The 21252-nt window shown below is 41.3% G+C and overlaps 1 protein-coding gene across 1 annotated transcript in view; it reads right to left on the reverse strand.

Annotated features, from left to right (window-relative positions):
• Nucleotides 1-435: 435 nt before the first annotated feature.
• Nucleotides 436-21252, reverse strand: part of RDX (radixin) — a 91710-nt gene continuing 70893 nt past the window's right edge. Inside the window, exon 15 of the mRNA XM_047878683.1 lies at nucleotides 436-517. Within this exon, the coding sequence (XP_047734639.1) occupies nucleotides 451-517 (67 nt within the window). The 3' untranslated portion in view covers nucleotides 436-450. The remainder of the gene's footprint in view (nucleotides 518-21252) is intronic.

Below are 21252 nucleotides of genomic sequence, written 5' to 3' on the forward strand. Positions count from 1 at the left end.
TCAGTATTTCTGAATTCCCAGCAGCACACGGCATCCTCTGTGTGAGCTTGCGCTGCAATACTCAACTCCACACCACAAAAGAGAACAGTCTAAAGCAGCCTGTCCCATCAGCGCACATAGATTACGGACTAAGTCTCATCTTATCCAACGTCAAAACTGTTAAATTGGAGGAAGATGTGCTTGACTGGCAAAGAGCCCAAGAGATGCAAACAAGGGAGAAAGAACCTTCAGGGGGTGGAACTAGATGGTGTGATGGTAGGGGTTTCTCCAGGTGACCTCCTTTGGGGATTCACTCCACTAGATTAATGGTTCCAGGCTGTGGGTGAACAGATTTGGGTCTTATGGGGTCCAGCCAAGGGGCAGGCATGGCAGGTGTCATGGAAAGGTGGGCTGGCCCTGGCCATGGCCGCCATTTGTACTTACCTAGCGAGGGAGGGAGCCTTCTTCCTGTTACATCTGCTTTATACTGCTTTGACAAGAACGCATCTGGAACAGTGCATACAGTTTGGGTCCCCACCTTTCAAAAGAGACATCAGGGGTTAGGAAGCACTTAGCAAAAGAACCCAGAAGGAAGTCAAATAGTACAGAATGACAAAAGTACCCTTGTCACCCCGGATTGGGCAGGGCCTCCTGGGCAACCAAAGTGCCAAAGCAATCTTCTTCCTAATTTTAAACTTTTTTTTTTTCCAATCCAGTCTTGAATCTCCACTGTTACAATGTGGAAATAAGAATCAGGTGACATCTCCCTTTCAAATGGATGCTAGAATTCTAATGGTTGTAGCAACTCCACACAAATAAATCGGTTTCACGAGAATAATGGATCCCAAAGTGTTAAAATAACACTGATCAGATTTTATATTTGATTTGAGGTTCTCTAGTGATTAATCTAGGCACTATTAAAATGTCCTTTGGCCACGAAGCAGACTCACAGACCTCCTTTGAAATCAATATGTCTTTGAAGAAGGAAATTCTCAACAGACTGTGCCTGCCTGCTAGAAGACCGGGGTGGATTAAGACAAACGAGAGATAAAAACCTCTTCTGTGTCCATGTTGGCATTGCAGAGGTTAAAGAGATCGATTCCAGCCCTACTTTCTCTGGTCTGTCTCCTGCAGCTGACTCACCTTCCATTCTCAGGGATAGCCCTTAGAGACACCAAAAATGAAGTCACAGTAAATTCTACAGAGAAATCACGAAACCAGCCAAGCTTATGCACGCCCGAGTTCTCGGACTGGGGAGAACACTGCTCACAGTATGTTCTATGCTGTGGTTCAAGCAGGTAGAAGTGTAGTTACTGGCAATCTCTATCTTATACATCAGTTATGTACCGGAAGGGCATCTGTGGTGAGCTCCTTCCCATGGACAGCACGATATCAGTGGTAGTTGTTTCCAGGCAGTTTAAGCCACAATGAAAAACTGAGGCTTTGTAGTCAAATACAGTAGAAATCCCTTATTTGTCAAAGCTAGTAATAAAGGAACACAGAAACCATGAAACTTATTAAAAGTCTTAAAATCTTTCTGTAATACTTGAGCTTGAGGTTAAACTGGGCAGGATTAATTAGGTGATTAAGGAGTACCTGGAACCTGAGAACATTTCAAAGGGAACTTGAAGTGTTTTCAAGGACTCTGAAGGTTAGCAGGGCTGGTACTTGATTGTCTCAGATTTCATTAAAAGATACGTCCTGTATTTTTTCCCTTAGTTCCCAGCACTACTTTAACCATGGTTAACCACAACTGAGGTACATTTGTACTCATAAAAGAACGAAAGGAGAGACTGGAAGGAAGGAAAAGAAGAAAACAAAGGAAGGAAAAAAAGAATGATTTGCATGAGTATATTGAGGAAATTTGGAAGTGAAAGAATGACAGGGGAGTAAATGGGATAAATGTAAGGTACAAGGAAGAAACAGAATTAGATTAAATGACAGGTGTCAGTGATAACAGAAGAAACCACCCATACATTTCCCTAAAAAGTAACAAAAGCGGGGCACCTGGGTGGCTCAGTAGGTTAAGCATCTGACTTCAGGTCAGGTCATGATCTGCTGGTTTGTTAGTGTGAGCCCCGCGTGGGGCTCTGTGCTGACAGCTCAGAGCCTGGAGCCTGCTTCGGATTCTGAGTCTTCCTCTCTCCCTGCCCCTCCCCCGCTCATAAGCGCTCTCTCTCTCTCTCTCTCTCTCTCTCTCTCTCTCTCTCTCTCTCTCAAGAATAAACATTTAAAGAATTGCTTTAATAAAATTAAAAAATTAAAAGAAAGAGATCAAGTCAGAAATTTCTAAATTTGCCACCAGGTGGCGCCATGAGATTAAAATAACTTGGTTGAACACCCAATCCTTGAAGCGGGTGGGTCTACTATAGAGGGGCAGGTATCCACAGTACAGGGAGTTCAGGATTTGTGGAGCGCCGAGTCATGGGTTAGGACAGAGATCAGATCAAGTTACCTCAGGACGGCAAACTTGGTTTTACAGTAGAAAATCTACCTAATTCAGTATGTTAAAAAAAAAAAAGTACACGAACGTATTATCGCCATATACATTTGCATTTGATAAATTCTAAGCCTTATCTTTATTAAAAAAGAAAATCTAGCAAAATAGACGTATGTATATAAAAGGAAGTTTCATTAACTCAATAAAGGGCATGAACCAAAACCTAGGGCCAACATGTAGTGGCAATTGTTAGAGCTGTTGGAAGCATTCCTCTTAAATCAGAAATTCCAGTGATATCCAACATGGTACTGAAATTTTCAGTTAAGTCAACACAGTAACGTAAGAAAAGTAAATGTTATACAGATTGAGAAGACAGATTGAGAACTGCCATTATTTGCAGGTGACTATGTAGAAAGCCTAAAAGATTTCACAGATTATTAGAAACAACAAGAATCAGCATGGTCCCTGCACATAGGGTCAGCAAACAAAAATCAATTTCATTTCTATATACCAGCCACAAAGAGTTTTAAAATGTAACTTTTAGAAGTTAGTGAAAATTAAGTTGCTTAGTCATAAATCCAGCAAAAGATACACAGGACCTTAAAGCAAAAATTTAAATTTTGGTGGAAGGCATTAAGGATGATACCAATAAATGGAGAAATATATTCATGACTAGGGATGCTTAATATTGTACAGATGTAATTTCTTCCCAAATTAATCTAATTAATTATTATTAATACATTTCCAAACAAACGCTTTTATCCTTATTTATTTACTTATTTAAGAGAGAGACAAAGTGTAAGCAGAGGAGAAGGCAGATGGCGGGACAGAGAGAGAATCTTAAGCAGGCTTCACGCTGACCATGGATCGATCCCATGACCCTGGAATCATGACCTGAGTGGAAATCAAGAGTCAGATGCTCAACAGACTGAGCCCCTGCCCCTCGCATACAATTTAAATGAATTTTTTTAATTTTTCTAATGTTTATGTTATTTGAGAGGGAGAGAAATAATGTGAGATGGGGAGGGGCAGAGAGAGAGGGAGACACAGAATCAGAAGCAGGCTCAAGGCTCTGAGCTGACAGCACAGAGCCCAATGCAGGGCTTGAACTCGTGAACTGTGAGATCATGACATGAGCCAAGTCAGATGCTTAACAACGGAGCCACCTAGATGCCCCCAATTTAAATGAATTCTAATATTTATGTAGTAGAAAGGATATCTGGCTGGCTCGGTTGAATATGTGACTCTTGATCTCAGGGTCCTCAGTTCAAGCTCATGTTGGGGGTAGAGATTACTTAAAAAAAAAATAATAATAAAATTTATGTAGAATTTATGTAAAATTTATGTAAAATTATGTAGAAAAGGCCAAAAAAAACAAAAAAAAAAAAAAACAAAAAAAACAAAGGGCCAAACCTAGTCAGGAGTTTATTATTAAAGCAAGGTGGAGAAAAAAGAAAGCAAGCTCTATCAGAAATTAAGACTCATTATAAAACTAAGACTATAATTAAAACAGAATGCTATTGACACAGGGATAGACAGACTGACCAATGGAAGAGAACAGAGACTGTACATGTGAATCCTTAATATAGGTAAGAAGTGGCAATGCCTCAATGGGAGAGGGATGGAGTATTAACATACCGGTTATCGGATAGAAAAAAAAAATGGATCCATACTTCATCCCATACCCAAAGTTACTTCTAGCTGGATTAAGACTCAAGTGTAAAAATAACCAAATGCTTAGAAGAAAATTTAAAAACTCAAAACTTTTAGAGAAGATATAGGGGAATACCTTCATGACCTCAAGGAAAAGAAGAATTTCTTAAACAAGACGTGTGCACAAAAATTGCCACAGATCACAAGGAGGAAGATTTATAAATTAAGCTACAATAAAATTTAAATTCGTATCCATCAAAAACTCATAAAAATGTGAAAAGATGAGGTAAAATTTGGAAGGAGATAACTGTAAAACAGTTAAGTATCAAAAGATTAAGGGCCAAAATACAAAGAAATTCTATGAAGCAATTACATCGAGATAAAGAAGCTAATAGAAAACAAGCAAAAAAAAAAAATTCACTTCAAGGAAGAGGAAACATGAAAGGCGCATAAATATAAGAAAGATTCTCAATTATAGGGGCACCTGGGTGGCTCAGTGGGTTAAGCATCCGACTTCGGCTCAGGTCATGATCTCATGCTTTGTAATTTTGAGCCCCACATCAGGCTCTGGGCTGACAGCTCGGAGGCTGGAGCCCGCTTCCGAGTCCGTGTGTGCATGTGTGTGTGTGCGTGTGTGTGTGCGTGTGTGTGTGTGTCTACCCCTCCCCCGCTTGTACTGTCTCTCAGAAATAAATAAAACATTAAAAAATTTTTTAAAGAGATTCTCAATTATATTAGTAATCAAGAACATGCAAATTAAAAACACAGTAAGATACCTATCAAACAGGCAGAAGTTTAAAAATTCTGGTAATATCACATGTGGTAAAGATGTGAATGTATCTTTACTTTGAAAAGTAATTTAATGGCTACATAAACTGAATAATTGCCTCCCAACTAGGTACTCCGCCACCGAGATACTACTGCTTACATTCACTAGAGACATGTCCAACAAGATCTATGGCTATGTTGTCTGTAAAATAAAAAATATTAGAAGACAAATGTCCACCATCAGGGGAATAGATAAATGGTAGAGTATTCAAGTGAATGTACTCACAGCAACAAGAATGAATGAACCACTACTGTATTAGTCAAAATGCGTGCGTGTGTGTGTGTGTGTGTGTGTGTGTGTGTGTGTGTGTTAAAACTATCTACAGCTCATATGCATGCAATGCTAGACATCATATAAACTAGGTATCATATTGCTTGTGGACACAAACACAGTAAAACCCACAGGGAAGTATGATGTAATAGGGGAAGGCCTCGGAATGTCAAAGTTACCGTCGATGTACTATTTTTTAAACTAATACATGAGTATCCTTTAACAACACAGGTTTGAACCCAAGCGCATAAATCCACTTACATGTGGATTTTTGTGAACGTATTCACAGTACAGTACTATGAATGTATTTCTCTTGCTTATGGTTTTCTTAACAGTTTCTTCTCTCTGGCTAATTTTATTGTAAGAACACAGTAGGTATACATATAAGACAAAATATGTGCTAATCAACTCTTTATGTTATTGGTAAGGCTTCCACTTAACAGTAGGCTATGAGTAGTTAAGTTTGGGGGAGTCAGAAGTTACATGCAGATTTTTGAGCAGGTGGCTGGCATCCCAGGCCCTCATGTTGTATAAGGGTCAAGTGTATAATAATACATAACATGTTTTAGTAATAATTTAATAATATAGATAACAAGAATGTATACATTCCTTTTTATTTCCCCTAGGCACATTTCTTTCCCTAACACTGTTGTAAAACATTCTCTAGTTGTTATGTGTTTAAAACCATCAGAAATTAATGGAGGAAACATACTACAACAGAGAGAAAAGCTATAGATTTTGATTCCAGTTATCTTTGGTCTTTGAACCATTAGAGCTTGGAAGGTCTCAAAGAAAGCATCTAGGGAGAAAAGTCAATAGTTACTCTGAGGACAGTGAAGAGAAGCATTCATATTATTGCCATGGTGACAGACACTCTCACCGAAAAGTCAGGGCTTCTCACTAGGGCTGTCCGAACAGTTCAGCCTCCTCTGTTAAGAAGGCAAGTTCATGGAACCTGTATATACTCGTTGAATCAACAACCTGGGGAGTAGGCCCTGTAATCTGCATTTAAAACAAACTCTCCAGGTGATTCTGATGCTAGTTTGAGAACCACTGCTCAAAGTGCTTTCCGTGTGTAGAACAAAACAAAACAATACCTTTCATTTCAGCAAAATGAGACCCCTCCATGATCAAAAAAAAATTCTAGACAGTCAGGAAAACCACACCACTGGCCTGCGGGAGAACATGCATGTTTTTCCAGCCCTTGAATTCAGGGGTCAGCAAACCATGGCTCATGGACCAAATCCAAACCCAGCTCCCCACCTGTTTTTGTAGAGGCCATGATTTAACGTACATTTTTTTCAAGAAGAATATTTCATAATATAAAAAAAAATTAAATGAAATTCAGATTACAGGGTCCATACATAAAGTTTTACTGGAAGACATCCTTGCTCATTCATTTATACACACCGATAGCCCCTTTTGTGCTACAATAGCAGAATTGTGTAGTTGTGATAGACATTATCTGGCCTACAAAGGCAAAAATATTTAATACGTGGACGTGGACAGAGAATTTTCCACTTCTGCTTTTGTCCAATGATTAGAATCTACCAACATAAAAGCAAACTATAGGCAATCATAGTGATAGCTTTTAAAATTGCAATTTTCAGGGTGCCTGGGTGGCTCAGTTAGTTAAGCATCTGACTCTTGGTATCACTTCGGGTCATGATGCGGTTGGTGAGTTCAAGCCCCACATCAGGCTCTGTGCTAACAGCCTGCTTGGAATTCTCTCTCCCTCTCCCTGCCCCTACCCTACTCATGCTCTCTCTCCCTCTCTCTCTCCCTCTCTCTCTCTCAAAATGAAAAAATTGAAAAAAAAATTTAATACAATTTTCATTTTAATACTGCAGGCAAAAAAAACTAATAGCTTTAAGAATCATAAGGAAAGTTAAATCAGATCCATTTTTAGCTACAAAGTATATCAAATAACCCACATAGAGCATCTGGAAAATGTTACTAATTATGCTCCTTTCTCTCTTCAAATATTCTAATAAGTGACAAAGAAGTGACTGATGAATTTTAATGAAACACTCTATCACACTGAGTTCTGAAAACTAATTTAGCAACCTCCTCCTCCAGACACTGACTCAGGTGGTTAACCTCAATGTAAGCCCGTCTTGAATGCTACGCAGACTTCCTTCCTCAGGCCTCACACTGTGGCGGCCTTCCTCTCTTCTCGGGTCTGCAGCTCTCCAGGCAAGAGCCTTCTTCCCTCTGATGCCCAAGCTCTTGAGTTGTCTTCCAGACTGAGTTTACTTCCTTTCACCAAAGACCTACTCGCAGAGTTCCTGAAATATTTTATTCAACGTCTACTGCATGGCTGAGAAAGCCTATTTCTATCCATATTCATTTTCACTTCTCGAATTCATTTTCCTCTGGGTGTCTGAAATCCCTCGAGCATAAACCCTCCCTTTGATTTCTAAGGCTTTGACACTCAATAAAAGGAAAAGGTTGCTTGCTCACCCCCACAAAAGTAAATCATGTATTTCAACTTTAAGTGATATTCACCTAATTTTGAAAAAGAAGCACTAAGCTCTCGGCAGTCTGGTGGAACCAGCCTGTGCAAAACAGGTGAACAAAGAAGTCTGGTCTTCAATTTTGTGGGGTCTGATCTTTAGGTTACTGTTATTCCATATTCACCTTAATATGGAAAGCATTCTGGGGTGCCTGTCGGTGAAGCGTCCGACTTCGGCTCAGGTCATGATCTCATGGTTTGTGAGTTCAAGCCCCGAGTCGGGCTCTGTGCTGACAGCTCAGAGCCTGAAGCCTGCTTCAGATTCTGTGTCTCCCTCTGTCTCTGCCCTCCCGCTGCTCATGTTCTGTCTCTCTCAAAAACAAATAAACACTAAACATTTTTTTTTAATATAGAAAGCATTCTTCTTTGGCCTTTAAATTAGTGGATACATTCACTTTGAGTTAGTCCTATAAACATATCTCGGTTGGAAAAGTAGTTAGTGTTTTGTAGTAAAAAGGATCTGGGTGGGCTTCCAATTCAAAGAAAACCAAACCCAGATGCAAACTATGCCACCCCTGTGCCTTGAGGTAGGTTACTCAACTGTAAAATGAAATAAGGCACCTACCTTCAGGGACACCTGTGGCATTTAGGACATCCTTGTGTGGATGAGGAAAAGGACCCTCTCCTCCAGGCAGATGCCTCCCTGTGTGGCCCCAGGGGCGTGTGCTTGTTGTGTTCACCCTGAATTTACACTTCTGTCCCCACGCTTCTGGCCCTGGACTTTGGTGAGCTCCTTGTGATCTGGCTCCTTCCCACCTTCATCTCACACACCTCTGTCCTCTGGGGTTGCTCAGCTCTGGAGATGTACAGCCCTCCTTTCTGTTTCTTGAACAAATTAAGCCCTTTCTTGCCTCCTAATTTTGCATATGCTGTTCCCTCTACCTGGAAGGCTTTCAAGCGAAGTCTGTAAATCGGGGCCCAGCAGGCCACTTTGGACCAGCAGATAACGTCCTTGGGTTTACAAAGCATTTCCTAAAATGTTTGAAATAGCTGGCATGTAGACTTTAGGAGCTTTTCACATAAACTTGACATTTCAACTGAAGCGTCTCAAGCATTACTCTTTGAATGTCCTTTTTAAAAAAGCTGTCTTCTGGCTTTTCTTGGAAAGCCAGAAGGTACAGCAACAGAGGGCCTGTTGCATCTGAAAAGCCGCTATGCTCATCAGAGCACAAGACTCCCGTTTATGCACAGCCGCCTTGGGGCCAGGGCACTCAGGGGTCCCTCTGGCACTTGCATTCACATCCAGATTTAAATAAGGAAGAGGGGGAACCAGGCTTCTCTTGTTTCAGGAGGCAACTTACGTGCCACCTTGTACGGAGACTTTCTGAGCTTCCAAGCCCCCATTACCACCCCCATATTTTCCCCAACTCAGTCCTGTGTTCCTTTCATCACATTAAGTTGATACAAATGTGCTGCTTTTATAGGTCAAAGATGCTTGGATAACGGCAATTTCACATAATTTAATTGAATGCAATTCACAACCTTGCAATTACTCTGTGCTTCACGTCCTTCTGTAGAAAATAACACCATTGGGGTAAGGACCTAGTCTTATTATTATATCCTCAGTGACAACTATGTACACAGTACCTGGTGGGTACTAGGTACTAAAATATTTGGATGAATAAAGAAAATGCAACAACTCCTCCCAACGGAAGTTCCTTAGCAGCTCCGGCACACACACAAGATCCGTTTTCACCCATCCTGAGGTCTCCAGAGTCAGCCCCAGTTAGAAGTAGACTTTCCTAATCTACTCAGCTCCAGAGCTGGCTTTAGTCCCAGACTTCCGCCTCTGCCCACTCCGCCAATGCCCCCAGTTCCAGCGTTAGAAATTACTCCGAAGCTGTGATTTTTCCTAGAACCCCTGTACAAACAGCACGAGACCACTGCTGGAGGTCCACCGAGGCGCTCCCTCAGCCTTACGAGGAAGCGGAGGAAGCCGGGGGGTGGTGGGGGTGGGGGGAGGATGACACTTGTCCCTGAGCTAAGTGCTGACAATCACAATGACCTCTGTGTGCCTGGAGGTGCCAGCAAGAGGCTGGCCGCTCCCTGGACCCTGGTATGTGTCCTTGTCTCATAGTCATGCCATCCCTTAACTCTTCTGTTTCCTTCTCTAGACTATGAGTTTTTAAAAATTATCTGTGAACCCTCAAGATCTAACTGCAAGTGCTGAATAGATGTTTAAGAGCGAATGAAATTATTCCAGTAGCTTCGTTCATTCAGGTGCCACACGGGGTGTCCTTGGAGGGTCAACATGGACACAGATGCTCATTGGCTGGCTCTCATCTCATGGGCTCGGGAAGGGGTGCGGGGCTAGGGTGCACACCAGCGTCTGCCTCAGACACCTGCACTTGACAGAGGACATGGCAGGAGAGAGGAAAATGCTCTGTTTTCTGTTTTTGGCTGTCATACCTGTTGTATGCACAGGTTTGTGGGAATACTTTCCAAAAGACACTGTACGGTTAAGTGGGGACAAAAAACTATTCTAATTCCACAGAAACGGCTCTTTTCAATTATTTGCTTGTTGCCGGAACCAGTGTGCGCTTTAAGTGCTGTGACAGGCCACCACGCTGGTGGTCACTCACGCCGCCCAAATCCCTGAAATCCGTGCCCTGTGGTGGTACGTGCAGCCCTCTCTCCAGGTTGCACCTGACATCCTGTCTCTTCTGCTCTGGCAGCACCTGGGCTGCAGGACCCTCACCAAGGTCCTCGACCAAACCCAGTGTCTCTCCCTACCCTTTCCCCTTGGGAGGTATCTTCTGACATCCCGTCGGCATTCCAGACCTAAATTGTCCAAAATGACACGTCACAGGCACAGACGCAACTATTCCCCTCACGATTTTCTACTGTTTCACGACACCAACTTCTGCATCTTGCACTTCATGCGTTTAAGATATAAACTGGCAATCCCACCACAGCCGGGCCTTCTGAGCCTCCCCGTGCTGGTCTATGTGGTCCCTTCTATCCAGACAGTCTTCCCACCTCTGTCCCCCCTGAGAATAACTCATTCTTGGGGCGCCGGGGTGGCTCAGTTGGTTGAGCATCTGACTCTTGATTTCGGCTCAGATCATGATCTCATGGTTCGTGAGTTCAAGCCCCACATCAAGCTCTGTGCTGACAGCATGGAGCCTACTTGGGATTCTCCTCTCTCTCTTCCCCCCACCCTCCACCCTACGCTGCATGCACGCATGCACACTCCTCTCTCTCTTTCAAAATAAATAAATAAACTTAAAACTTCTAACTTTTAAACTTGAAAAAAAAAAAAGAATAAAAAAAACCCCAAGTCTTAAAGATTGGCTGAGGGGTGGTCTCCCTCCAGAAGCCTTCCCCAGGACCCTCCCGCAAGATGAGGAGCCTTCGTTCTGAGCTTCCAGATGCCATCCATCCGATTCGCTTAACGGACAACACGAGCATCCACCAGGTGCCAATCACCACTCCAGGCACTGAGCACACGGCCTTGCCCAAAGCTCCTGCCTTCATGGAACTTATGCTGCAGCGGAAGACAGACGGCCCCTGACTTACAACTTCACAAGGACGTGAGGGTGATACACACTCAGTAGAAACCACACTTCGAAATTTGTACTTCACAGGCTAGCACCACGCGGTACGATCCTCTCTGGTGAAGCCGGGCGGTGGCAGAGTGCCCGGTCAGCCACGTGACCCTGAGGGTCAACACCGATAGGCTGACAACCGTTCTGTACCCACGCGACCACTGCTTTTACCCTCGGCGCAGTATTCAGTCAACAACTGAGAAAGTCCACACTGAATTACAAAATAGGCTCTGTGTTAGTGCTGCCCAACCGTAGGCTAATGTTAAGTGTTCTGGGCATGCCGTCTAAGGTCAGCTAGGCGAAGCTGGGAGGTCAGGCGTATTAAGTGCATTTTCCACTTGGGATATTTTCATCTCCTAACAGGTTTATGGGATGCAACCCCATCATAGGTCGAGGAAGAGCTGCATTCAAAGAAACTACAGATGTTAGATGGCAAGTGCTTCGAGGAAGATGGTGGAAAGAAATGGGTAGGGAATACTGGGAAAGTCCCACTTAAAGTGGTAGATGGAAGGCCACACCGAGGGGACATTTAAGCAAAACCCTGGAGGTGGCCAGGAAGTAAATTATAAAAATATCTGGGGGAAAAGGCGTATCTGGGCCCTGGCTAGTTTAGAGAATGAGAGGGAAGCCAGCTGACTTCGATTCAGTGAGAGAAGGAGAAATTAGCGGATGAGGTCCAAGAACAAGTGACCAGAGCTTGGGCTCCGGATGCCACTGAGGTTACGGCTTTTACCCTGAGATGGAAAGCCTTGAGGATTTTGAGAAGTGAGAGGATCCGACTTACCTTTTTAAGACCTCTGTCTTAACAGACTGTAGAATAGCAAGAGAGGAATCAAGAAACCCCACTAGAAAGCTCTAGCAACAATCCAGGCAAACCCGGTGTGTGGAGGCGGGGGACAGCTGTGGAGGAGGCACAAAGGGGTCATGTTCTGGGTATATTGTGTATTTTGAATGTTGGGCCAACAGCTTTGTGGTTGGGTTGGATGTGGGCATGAGCCAACAAGGAGTGATACGTGGTCGAGGTTTGGCCCCGACTCACTGAAAGAATGGGCTCGCTCTTCATTAAGAGGAGGAGCCAGGCAGGGGCGAGTACGGGGTCCAGGAGGACCCTGAGTCTGGTGTGACATAAGGAGTTTGGCATGTTCATTAGGTATCAAAGTGGAAACACCAGGTAGACGGTTGGATACACGCATCCAAAGTTCAGAAGAGGTTCTGGCTGAAGACTTAAGTTTTCAGCATACTGATGGTATTTAAGGCAGGAACAGTGGATGGCGTCCTTATGAGATCCAGGTGTACCCAGGGAAGGGCTGGGCCTGGGGACACCCCAACACTGGGAGGCTGAGAAGGGGTTATCCATCAGGCATAAGCACACATCAATTATTGATTTTGTCTACTGGCAGTGAACAGTAACTATCTCTTACTTAGAACGGACCACGTTTCTTTTTATCTCCGCAGACTGAGCACAAGGCCCGAGCAATACTTTCTAAGAGAATCACAAGTACACTCCTTAAAGGGCAAACTGAAGCATTAAAAACAGAATTCAAAGCACATGGGTATAAATACTAATATCCACAATACTGACAGATGAACAAAAATATGATGAAATAGAGAACTCACCATTTATTAACATCTTTAATATGCCAGGGAATAAGCCAAATATTCCCTGTGTATTATAATCAATGCCCACAAGACTGGAGAGTGTTCCTCCCACGTAACAGACAAGAAAACTTAGGCTCCAAATGGGTGAGTGGTGTCCCGGGGCCACGAAGCTAGTATGTGGCTGGGCCATTCAAACCAGATGTGAGCCTCCCCTAAGCCCTACAGCTGCCTGCTCATACCTCTTTGCATCTTTCCTCAACACTCTTAGAGGGCCAGTCACACGGGCTATGGAGCTAATGTGCTTCAAACAGGCAAAACCTGGATCTAAGCATCTTCCATAAAAAGGAAAACATCTGCTGAAGAAGCCAGAAAATGTGGGAAAGGGTCCCTGTGCTCCAAGACCAAGAGGAACAGGGGGCTACAGGGTCATCGGACTACTGACGGTCTCTGAGAACACCTAGGACTCCGCACAATCGGATGGCAGGGCCAGGACTCCATGGCACGGGCAGCATACAGAGCAACGGAAACTGGTGACGACTGTAGACCTCTGAGCCTTTCTGAGAAATCAGCCTAGAATTTAGTGTGAATCTAGGGAAAAGGAGGAGAGAGGGAGACCACAAACCACTACGATCAATGTTTCTTCTCTCTGATTAACATGAAACAGCAGTAACCCTTTTGAAACACATTTAGGCTCTATACCTGGCTTCCCCCACAATTATTTGTGGCCCAAGAAAATCATTTCAGGACTAGGTCAAATTTAGAGGCATAAGAGCAGTATGTGATCTAAAGAGAAAGCTGTGAAGTCAAAGGACATTTTAACTTCAGAAAGATCACATTAGTAGCACTGAAATAAGGAAAGACTACACTTACGTTGTAGCTTCAAAGAGGTTATGTTCGAAAAACACTAAGTTGATCTACCCCCTTAAAATTAAAAACAAAAACAAAAACAAAAACCCTTGCAGAATCAAATTTCTTCGTTAATATTTTTGCTATTTTTGTGGGGTGATGTGGTAAATAAAGCACTTATTAAGTGTTTCACAATGACCTGAGCTTGTCATTTCCTGTTTTTAATTTTTTTTTTTTTTTTTTTTTTTTATTGTGTAGAGAGAGCATGAGCAGGGGAGAGGGGAGAAGAAGGGAGAGAGAATCTTAAGCAGGCTGCATGTTCAGCACGGAGCCTGACGTGGGGCTCGACCTACAACCCTGGGATCATAACCTAAGCTGAAACCCAGAGTTGGGCACTCAACCAACTGTGGCTGTTTTAACACAAGGCGGCAAACGAAAATTTGAACCACTGAAGAAACGGTGGCAACCGAAAGAAATTAAGAACCAAAAGACTACCAACGTACATTTAGGAAACCCCACCCTACTGATTCTTTTATAGTAACATTTTCTGATTACAGAATTTGAAGAAGTCAGGTAAGTTTTAATGACTGACAGATCTTTGTCACTTGGGCCCTCAAAAGTGACATTATCACTACGTCACCTTTTAAGTAAACTTGATATGCAGAAATCCAACTGATGGAGACGTGTCTGTTTTTCTATTAAAGGTGCTTCCATAAGCATATGTTACTATTTAAATTTGTTAAATGTAAAAAACACACAACATTTAAGTAAAAAATTTCCTGTATTTTTGGAATACCTAAAATATAAAAAAAATCATATGTAGACTTACCTCATCCCCTAGACTGTAACACAATTTCTTAGGAAAAAACAAGCAAAGTGGCACCTGGGGGGCTCAGTCAGCCGAGCATCCGACTTCAGCTCAGGTCATGACCTCCCGGTCTGTGAACTCGAGCCCTGCATCAGGCTGTTTGCTGTCAGCGCAAAGCCCGCTTCGGATCCTCTCTGTCCCACTCTCTCTCTATCCCTCCCCCGCTTGTTTGATCTCTCTCTCAAAAAGAAAAAAAAAAAGGCTCTTGTGGTTTCCCTCTCCTCTTAAAACACACACACACACACACACACACACACACACACACACACACACACAAGCAGTGTTTCTACAAGACTACGGCGTATTGTTTGTAACAGCAAAGGATTGGTAAAGACATAAAAATTCATCACAAGTTAAGGAACATCCATAAATTAAATGCAATGGTATTTTTGTACTGCTGTGTGAGGATTTCCAAACTACAACGTTCAGTGAAAGAAGTGCAAAACCATGTGTACGGACAACAGAAAGCCCATAATATACGCATGTGGGTACGTGCACAGGTGGTCTCCAGCAGGAGGCACAGGTGCACAGCCACCTCTGGGGGTAGGTGGAAGACCAGAGGACAGGGAAAGAAGGCTTGTATTTTTTAGTGTTATTCTATCGTATCTATTGACTTTTGTTTCATGTTTCATGTACCACTTATCTTTTAGAATTTTGATGATTTAACGGAGTTATTTTTTTTAATGAGGCTTTAGCCACAGAGTAGCCAAGTAGAGCCTACAAGTACTTTCAGAATTTCACAACTTCAGCACATCATCTGATACTGTTTGAAGCCAAAGAAAAGCACACTTTTCCTAAAAAAAATTTGCAATTTAATACCTAGTTTTCTAGATTTTTAAAAAACAATTTTCTGGGGCACCTGGGTGACTCAATCAGTTAAGTGTCTGACTCTTGATATCAGCTTAAGTCATGATCTCGTGATTCTTGAGTTTGAGCCCCGTGTCGGGCTCTGCGCTGACAGTGTAGAGCCTACTTGGGATTCTCTCTCTCCCCTCTCTCTGCCCTTCCCTAACTCTGTCAAAAATAAATAAACTTAAAAAAATACATAAATAAAAATAAATAAAAACAATTTTCTTTAAGCATAGATGAAAAGTTATTTTTTAATTACAAAGGAGGGAATTTGGCAATAACTTGATCATTTTAATGCTTAAAAAGGAATCTCCAAAGAAAAATAACCAAAAAATCCTTAACCTGTTTTCTGATGCTTTGCTATGACACAAGCTATTACCATATAAACTAAAAAAAAAAAAAAAACCCCACAATTAATCAGTGTTTCACAAGGAAATGCTACCTGTAATGCTTGAGGTAATGTATCTCCTAAAATTTACTTAAGCTAAAAAAAACTTCTTGTACTAAACAATGGTAAGCTTCATGACAGGGATGTCCACTCTCACCACTGTTATTCAACATAGTACTGAGAGTCCTAGCCTCAGCAATCAGACAACACAAAGAAATAAAAGTCATCCAAATCAGCAAGGACATAGTCAAACTTTCACTCTGCGCAGATGACACGATACTCTATCGAAAACCCAAAAGATTTCACCAACAAACTGCTAGAACTGATTGATGAATTCAGCAAAGTCACAGGATATGAAATCAATGCACAGAAATTGGTTGCATTTCTCCACACCAAAAAAGCAGCAGCAGAAAGGGAAATCAAGGAATCTATCCCATTTATAATTGCACCAAAAACCATAAATTACCTAGCAATAAACCCAACCGAAGGGGTGAAAAACCTATACACCGAAAACCATGGAAAGCTTATGAAAGAAATTGAAGACACACACAAAAAAGGGAATAATATTCCATGCTAATGGATTAGAAGAATATTGTTAAAATGTTGATATTACCCAAAACAACCTACATATTCCGTGCAATACTTATCAAAATAACACCAGCATTCTTCACAGAGCTAGAAAAAACAATCCTAAAATTTGTATGGAACAAGAAAAGACCCTGAATAGCCACAGCAATCTTGAAAAAGAAAACCAAAGCAGGAGGCAGGACAATCCCGGACTTCAAGCTGTATTACAAAGCTGTAATCATCAAGACAGTATGCTACTGGCACAAGAACAGACACTCAGATCAATGGAACAGAAGAGAGAACCCACAAATGGACCCGCACACGTATGACCAACTAATCTTTGACAAAGCAGGAAGGAATATTCAATGGAATAAAGACAGTCTCTTCAGCAAGTGGTGCTGGGAAAACTGAACAGCGACATGCAGAAGAATGAACCTGGACCACTTTCTTACACCATACACAAAAATAAACTCAAAGTGGATAAAAGACTTACACATCAGACAGGAAGCCATGAAAATCCTAGAGGAGAAAGCAGGCAAAAACCTCTTTGACCTTGGCCACAGCAACTTCTTACTCAACACATCTCCAGAGGCAAGGGAAACAAAAGCAAAAATGAACTACTGGGACCTCACCAAGATAAAAAACTTCTTCATGGTGAAGGAAACAATCAGCAAAACTAAAAGGCAACTGATGGAATGGGAGAAGATATTTGCAAATGACATATGAGATAAAGGGCTAGTAGCACAAATCTATAAAGAACTTATCAAACTCCACACCCAAAAAATAAATGAAGAAATGGGCAAAAGACAAAAATAGGCACTTTTTTCAAAAGAAGACATCCAGATGGTAACAGACACATGAAAAAATGCTCCACATCACTCATCATCAGGGAAATACAAATCAAAACCACAATGAGATACCACCTCACACCTGTCAGTATGGCTAACATCAACAACTCAGGTAACAACAGATGTTGGCGAGGATGCAGAGAAAGAGGAACACTTTTGCACTGCTGGTGGGAATGCAAACTGATGCAGCTACTGTGGAAATCAGCATGGAGGTTCCTCAAAAAAATAGAACTACCCTACCATCCAGCAATTGCACTAGTACCTAATTTATTCAAAGGATACAGGAGTGCTCTTTCCAAGGGGCACATGCAACCCCATGTTTATAGCAGCACTACTGACAGTAGCCAAAGTATCGAAAGAGCCCCAATGTATTGACTGATGAATGGATAAAGATGTGTGTGTGTGTGTGTATGTATGTGTACACACACACACACACACACACACACACACACACACACACAATGGAGTATTACTCAGCTATCAAAAAGAATGAAATCTTGTCATTTGCAACTTTGTAAACGGAACGAGAGTGTATTATCCTAAGCGAAATTAGACAAATATCATATGGCTTCACTCATATGTGGAATTTAAGATACAAAACAGATGAACAGAAGGGAAAGGAAGCAAAAATAATATAAAAACAGGGAGGTGACAAAACATAAGATATACACACACACACACACACACACACACACACACACACAAACGGAGGGTTGCTGGAGGGGTTGTGGGTGGAGGGATGGGCTAAATTGGCAAGGGGCATTGAGGGGGATACTTGTTGGGATGAGCACTGGGTGTTATATGTAGGGGATGAATCACTGTATTCTACTCATGAAATCATTGCACTACTATATGCTTACTTGGATATAAATTAAAAAAAAAATTCTATACCAATTTTTTTTTTGCTTTAGGCTTTAATTGAATTCCTCACCATAAATCTTTTTCGAGTGCTTTATTACTAGAATACTGTCCAACATATTCCTTGCTGTATTTGTTTACTATAGTTTGAAAATTTCCTACTCTGATTATACTGTATATTTATTTTAATTGGAGTGATTTTAAATATTGTGTATGATGGGGCACCTGGGGGGCTCAGTTGGTTAAGCATCTGACTTCAGCTCAGGTCATGATCTCACAGCTCATGAGTTCAAGCCCCGCATCAGGCTTTGTGCTGACAGCTCAGAGCCTGGAGCCTGCTTTGAATTCTGTGTCTCTGTCTCTGCCCCTTCCCTGCTCATGCTCTGTCTCTCAGAAATAAACATTAAAAAAAAATTTTTTTTTAAATATTGTGTATGATGGGCTTTGATCATACCACTATAAATTTATTTCACTCCTATCCTTTAGAGATACTTCTGATCTCTACTTATTTAAGCTTTCATTTATATACCTATTTTTTATTCTCATTTATTCTTTTTTTTTTTTTCAACGTTTATTTATTTTTGGGACAGAGAGAGACAGAGCATGAACGGGGGAGGGGCAGAAAGAGAGGGAGACACAGAATCGGAAACAGGCTCCAGGCTCTGAGCCATCAGCCCAGAGCCTGACGCGGGGCTCGAACTCACGGACTGTGAGATCGTGACCTGGCTGAAGTCGGATGCTTAACCGATTGCGCCACCCAGGCGCCCCTATTCTCATTTATTCTTGATGACATTTGTGATTCAGTATTTGAGGGTTGTTTTTTTTTTTTTCATATAAGCTAAAACACTTCTGCTAAATGGCTGAAAAAGACCAAATCACCTTACTGTACTCTCCTAATCGCCATAAAGCTCAAGTATTTCGTCACTACATGAGCAAATATTTTTTCATATAAACAGCAGAGTTAAGAATGAGTGATTTTACTTAACGTTCAGTTTAGCATAACTTGTAAAGAAGGAACTGACTTTTGATAGATGACACAAACTGAAAATAAAATTTAATTTATAAGTTAAAAATATACTAGGTTTAATGGCAAGTTAAATACAGTAGTTAACAGCTATATGAAAACTTTAATGTTAAATTATGTATCAATACTGGCTATTCTAATATAAACCATTATTAATAAGGTTGCTTATGCTCAATAAACTTTAAGAAAATCAGACCCATTTACATTTGACTTTAAGGAATATGCAACTCCTCAGTGGCAGAGAAGTAAGCTAACAAACGTAAAATATTAGCCAGCCTGCCTAGTGATGAATTGCTAACTTTCAAATGCTCCCTGGCTGCTGTCATTGTACAAAAAGACGAGAACACTTCCTGACCAGATCACTCAAATCCATGCCATGCTTCTTGTTTGCTAATTAGCACCTAATTAGCTAATTAGGTGACCTCTAACTTAAATCCTAACTAACCCCTGCACATTTTATCACACTTTTTCTTCTGGTATTTACTTTACTTTATACATCTTATTTTGGGTCTATGTCTCAACTCCGTGACTTAACTACAATTTCCACAACAGAGTCAAAGGGTTATCATCCATGCCCTGAAGTCTAACAGTGCTCTGCACAAACAGCAAACAGCAATTCCTCTGCAAACCCCTGGGTGTGAATGTGTAGGTCTGTCTGTCCGTATTAGTCTTACCACTTTGTGGAAAAAGCCACGCCTCCTCGTCTCCCATTCAGCATGTCTTTCATGACACCCTTGAACTGAAGACCTTGTAAATTCCTAACGTCTAAGAACTGAAGCATCATGGCTCACAAATAAAGGTGGTAGAGAACATTTTCTTACCTGTAGACATCAGACCAGTAATTTAGAAGATATACTTGCTTCCAGTCTTCAAAATGCTTGAGAACACCCCAAAAACGTGAATGCCGATAATCTCCCCTAAAGATGGAAAACTACTTTTCCAGTGAATACATTTTCTATACATTTTGATGCAGAGTCAGTCTTTCATACAGCCTATGTCCCCCGAATTCATTATAAACATCCTTAAAGCATCAGCATATCCTGGAATGTAATATGGCTCAGCGTATTAAACTATATATAAAGCATACAGATGATTAGGTTCTGGGTTCTAATTCTAGGGTTTACACTATTTGGTACCACATTTGCAAATACTATTTAAAAAGTAAACAGACCACTGAATTACGATTTCCTTTTGCATACATTAAAAGATTTTATGTCTTTTGTAAGTACTTTTAAAACATACAAATTAAGAAGGTGCAAATTCTACATTTAACCTACATACCAATGGTAAGCCATTAGATTTTAAAGTTAGGAAAACGACCCACCCACTTGCAACTTCAATTACCAAGAAATTGTATTTATCTACATTCAAAAACTTTTATGGCCTAAAAATTGGACAAAACAAGAAAAACAAAAGGAAGAAACCCCTAACATATCATCTGAGCATAAAGAGATGAATCAAGTCATATGTTTGGCAAAAGCTACACTGATGAAGCATAATCAAACCTCAACTTGGAAAAACCTACAGAAATCTCCCAAGTAAGTTGTTTGAAGCTGTCACAGCAAATGAATAGCTGCATGTGTATATTCTGAGATCATCTTCACGGAGTTGTGTCTGGGTAAATAATAGAACCTCTTCATAATATGAAAGAACCATTTTTCTAACCCCTTAAAACCTACTACAAAAAAATAAAACCTTGTAAGTTTCTCACAATCACTTACATTATTAGGACCAACCGGGGACAGAAACGGCATCGACACAACGGTTATAAGCACGTTCTGCATTAATAGTTTTCAACTATGAACAAATATTAGCGTTTCAAAGTACATGGATGTTAACCCTGGGTCAGGCATTACACTCGAGGGAAGACAATGCTTCTGGAACCAGATTGCAGAGAAACACTCTGAAACAGACCATCAGATTCAGAACTCTGAAACGGCTTATAAAAACCAGAGGCCAAGAGAGTCTAAGAACTGGAATTATAACTCAGAATCCAATCCATTTGTTCTTGAATGTCTTTCATTTCTGGTTCTCTTTGTGTGCTGATGAAGAACCTCTCTCCAGAAGGTCACAGATAAAAGAAAAACAAACAGAGGTCTTAACTGTCCCCAAAGAGGTCATTTGGAAAATAAGCAGAAGAAAAAATACCAACTACACATAGCAAATAGGAA

The sequence above is a fragment of the Prionailurus viverrinus genome, chromosome D1, assembly GCF_022837055.1.
Source record: "Prionailurus viverrinus isolate Anna chromosome D1, UM_Priviv_1.0, whole genome shotgun sequence".
Taxonomy (NCBI): Eukaryota; Metazoa; Chordata; class Mammalia; order Carnivora; family Felidae; genus Prionailurus; species Prionailurus viverrinus.